This window comes from Camelus ferus, chromosome 1 (genome assembly GCF_009834535.1).
Source record: "Camelus ferus isolate YT-003-E chromosome 1, BCGSAC_Cfer_1.0, whole genome shotgun sequence".
In the NCBI taxonomy this organism is placed as follows: domain Eukaryota; kingdom Metazoa; phylum Chordata; class Mammalia; order Artiodactyla; family Camelidae; genus Camelus; species Camelus ferus.
The window spans coordinates 4,075,456-4,079,510 of NC_045696.1; the positions used below are offsets into that span (position 1 = coordinate 4,075,456).

The 4,055-nt window shown below is 58.5% G+C and overlaps 1 protein-coding gene across 1 annotated transcript in view; it reads right to left on the bottom strand.

Annotated features, from left to right (window-relative positions):
- Positions 1-2,890: 2,890 nt before the first annotated feature.
- The window catches only part of LOC116662665 (interferon-induced GTP-binding protein Mx2-like), a 28,350-nt gene continuing 27,185 nt past the window's right edge, over positions 2,891-4,055 (bottom strand). Inside the window, 2 exon segments of the mRNA XM_032476541.1 lie at positions 2,891-3,040; positions 3,754-3,838. Coding sequence (XP_032332432.1) covers positions 2,891-3,040; positions 3,754-3,838 — 235 coding nt within the window.

Genomic DNA, 4,055 nt, shown 5'->3' on the forward strand with positions numbered 1-4,055 from the left:
AGGGCAGACCAATTGCCCAGCACAGCCCCGACCGCAGGAGGGGCTGGCTCAAACAGGCTCAGAGCACAAGAGGGGTCCCTGCCGGCCCCCTGCGGACAAGGGGCCTCCACGATTCCATGGGGAAGTCTGAATGTTCCTCTGTGACTTCTGGTGAGCCAGTGTCACCTGAGGTTCAGGATGGGACAGGAGACTGTGGGCATGGAGAGACGACAGGTAGGCTCTCCCGGGTCCCTTGGGTGCCAGCCCCTGCCCTGCCACCACCCAGGCTGCCCGCCAGACCAGCTCAGGCTGCTGGGGCGTCTGGGGGAAGCGGTTGCTGGAGTCTCTTGCTTCCCCACGGGGCTGTCATCAGAGAGCCAGCCTGTGAGAAGTCGCTGGCGGCACCGAGTGCCGGCCTCGCCCGGCGCCCCTCTGAGATGCTCATCTCAGCTTCACAATAACCGGGTGTGCTTGCCCCTAATCTGCATTTTCCAGGTCAAGGAGCAGAAGTGGGGGGTCCGGTTCCTGGCCTGAGTCAGGACTCAGCCAAGCTGGTGACTCTGGGTCCTGAGCCCTTGCCCGCTACTGCCCACCCCACCACCCCATGGAGCAGAGCGGATGTGGGAGATGAATGGTGTCCGCCGTCCTCCTAATGCCCGTCCACCTGGGATAGTGCATGTGACCTTATTTGGGAAAAGGGTATTTGCACATGTATTTGCACAAAGAGGGTCTGGAGATGCGAGTAGGCCTGAAATGCAAGAAGAGACGGTGGGGGTGGAGAGGGATTTGAGACACAGAGACTCCACAACGAGAGGGCGACGTGAAGACGGAGGCAGAGATGGAAGGATGCTGCCTCAGCCAGGGAACCCGGGGGCGCAGGAGCCCTAGCGCCGGGAGCCAGGCCTGGAGCAGATTCTCCCTCAGGGCCTCTAGGAGGAACTAACTTTGCCAGCGTCTTGGACATCTCGGAGCATCTGGCTTCCAGACCCGTGAGAGAATAAAGTCTTGTTTCAGCGTCCAAGTTTGGAGAGTTTGTTATGCCAGCCCCGGGGCACTAACCAGTTGGGGGACTGGCGTGTGGAGGCGGCCCCTCCCCAGTAGCTGCACTCTGGGGGGTCCACTGCGGCCCATGTCCAGCTGCGGCCCCTCAGCCCTCCGTCCCCGTCCCACGACCGTGGCCTCTCTCCACCTAGTAGGCCTCTTTTCCTTCTAAACCCTGGGTCTCAGCATGACTGAACCCTTTCTAGAAACCTCTGAGACCTTTTCTTTCAGGACAAAGTTCTTAAAAGATGTGGTCCCAATCTCCTTTTCCATATTTGATAGGAATCCCTTCTCTGAATGCTGCGCCCAGCATTCTGCCTTTCCTCAGACTGGACAAGCATGTTCACAACTTTGTGTGTGCCACTGGCTTTTGTGGAAAATGGGAGTGGCTCATTCATTCATTCATTCATTCATTCCACAAAGATGTCTGGAGGGACTGTTGAGGGCTGAATTGTGTCCCCGAGTTCATATGCTGGAGTCCGAACCCCTGCGACCTCCAGTGTGACTGTGTTGGAGATTTGGCCTTTAAAGAGGTGAATAAGGTAAAACGAGGTCGCTTGGGTCGGCCCTAAGCCAACCTGACTGACGTCTTTATGAAGAGAGTGAAGACCACAAAGGAAAGACCTGTGAGGACACAGGGAGGAGACGGCCGTCTACACGCCGAGGAGAGAGAGCTCAGAGCAGCCTAGCCTGCTGGCACCTTGGCCTTGGACTCTGGCCCGCAGACTGTGAGAAGATAAATTTCTGTTGTCTAAGCTGCCCCCTGGTGGTGCTTTGTTAGGGCACCTGAAGCAAACCCAAACAAGGACCTGGTACGTGCAGGCTCCTCCTGCCAGGCGGGGTGTGCTGGTGACCAAGCCAGATAAAGCCCCTGCTTCAGGTCCGGACATTCTGTCCCGGAGACCCCCAACAAATAATCTAACCCCAGGTGCTGAGGGAGGGTCTGGAAGAAAGGGGGTGGGTCATGGTTCCTGGGTCCGGTGTTATTTCCCCTGAACCCGTGTTTGAGGCGTGCCTGTGAACAGGAGCTGAGTGGCAGAGGAGCACATACTTGAGGACGTGGGAGGAGCCTTCCTGGCGGAGAAATGCAAGTGCAAAGGTCCTGAGCTCAGGAGCTGGGCGGAGCACCCCCTTCCCCCAGGGGCTGGGAAGGCCTAGCCCAGGGGCAGCTCCCTTCTTAGGGGCAGCTCTGGCAATGCCTGGCGTTGCTTGGGTTTGGCTGGAAGGAGGCAGGGAGAGGCCTTCCACCTGCCCTCTTCCACGTGGTCAGCCCCACGGCCCCGGAGACCCTAAGTGAAGGGGCGGTGCCAGTTCAGCCCTGCTGCCGGGGGAGCCCTGCCAAGGGCTGCTGTGCGGAAGGAGTGCCTTTACCTCTGTGTTCACATCCTGAGCCAGTACCTCCATCTCCCTCCGTCCCCAGACTTCTGGGTAAAATTACTCATTTTATGAAACACCTAGCCCTTCAGCCAGTGTCATGAGGAAATATGAAGAAAAATTCTCCACTTTTTTTAAATGAATAAATTGCATTCAAGAACATGTCTAGTGATTTATTTCATCCCCTGAATATAAGGAAATTATATTCAGATTCTATTAACCTCCTGAATGTAAACACAGGGGAGAGAACTCTGCAGAGGGCCAGGCTGGAGGAGGCTGCTCTCCTGGGGAACCGGGCGCTCCCATTGGCTAAAGACTGAAAGAGACTGTCCGTCCCTTGCACCCTCGGCCTTGGCAGCGAGAAGGCCCAGGACAGACTGCAGGCAGGGGGTCACAGCTGCCTCTGGCATCGCTCTGCTCCTTGACACTCATGCCCGGAGCCTCAGCAAAGTTTATTCTGGTTTTATGGTTTGACTGTGGCACTGTTTACAACAGCTTAGAGCAGGGCGTGCAGGAGCTTTCTTGGGACATCTGTAGTGCTCGGCCTTTTCCGGGGGACGGGGTGGGAGCTGGAGGGTCCGGTGGGTGGGGCAGGGACGTATGGGGAGAGGTCGCAGCTGAAGAGGTGGGGGTTCCACAGAGAGGCCTGTGGGGGGTGCCGTGTGGACGAACATCCACACCGGGGCTGCCGAGCGGCAGGCTGGGGCAGCTGGATCGCAGCAAGTGAGGAACCCAGAACTGTCCTTGATATGGTAAAGATAGAGGCTGCAGGAGAAGACACCACTTGCCAGGGAGGACACACACGGGCCGGAGAGAGATGGCTGGTCCCCCACGAGTGTCTCTGAGGTCGCATGGAGAGGGGGTTTCTTTCCTTCCTTCCCTCTCACCCAAAGCTTCTACATCTGAGAGGGGCCCTGCCTGCCCCACTCCCCACCTAGATCCGAGCAGGGGCAACGGGCTGCAGTCCACGTACAAGAGGCTGAGCCAGCAGCCCAGAGGAGGAAGCAGCCCGGGTGGGCAAGGGGCGACCCGGCAGAGAGGACCACACAGGAAGTGGGAGGAGGAGACGGGAGGAGGGCTCCCTGCTGCTGCTGGACGGAGGGACAGCAAAGGGGAGGAGAGAATCATTCTGCCTCATCCCTGGGCCTCAGGCAGCAACCTCCGTCACTTACAAGGAAGTGTCTCTGGACGGACCTGTGCTGACCTCTGTCCCGGCAAAGGACGGTTTACTGTGCAAGGCTGTAGTCAGACACAGCCAGAGGGGAGAGACACAGGGCAGAGCTGGGGGCACGGCTGGACCCGACGACCAGGCACAGAACCCAGAGCTGTCCGCCTGCCAGGGCCCCACGCACACATCACAGTCTCGGCAGCGTAGCCTGAGCTCAGCTCCCGCCTCCCCTCAAACTGGACCCTCCGCTTGTTTCTGTCCACTGTCCAGTCCACCCTAGAGTAGCCAGGGGAGTGACGTCACCCCACAGGGACAGCCGTGCCGCGGGCCTACAGGGACAGTGCCCCCTCTGCTGAAGAGACCCCAACATTGTGCTGAGATTCCTCACATCACAGATAAGCCCCTGAGTGACCCACAGGTGGAAAAAGGGAATTAGCCGAGACTATAAAGCTAAGTTCCCAAACTGGGTGCCCTGGGAACCTCAGCAACCTCA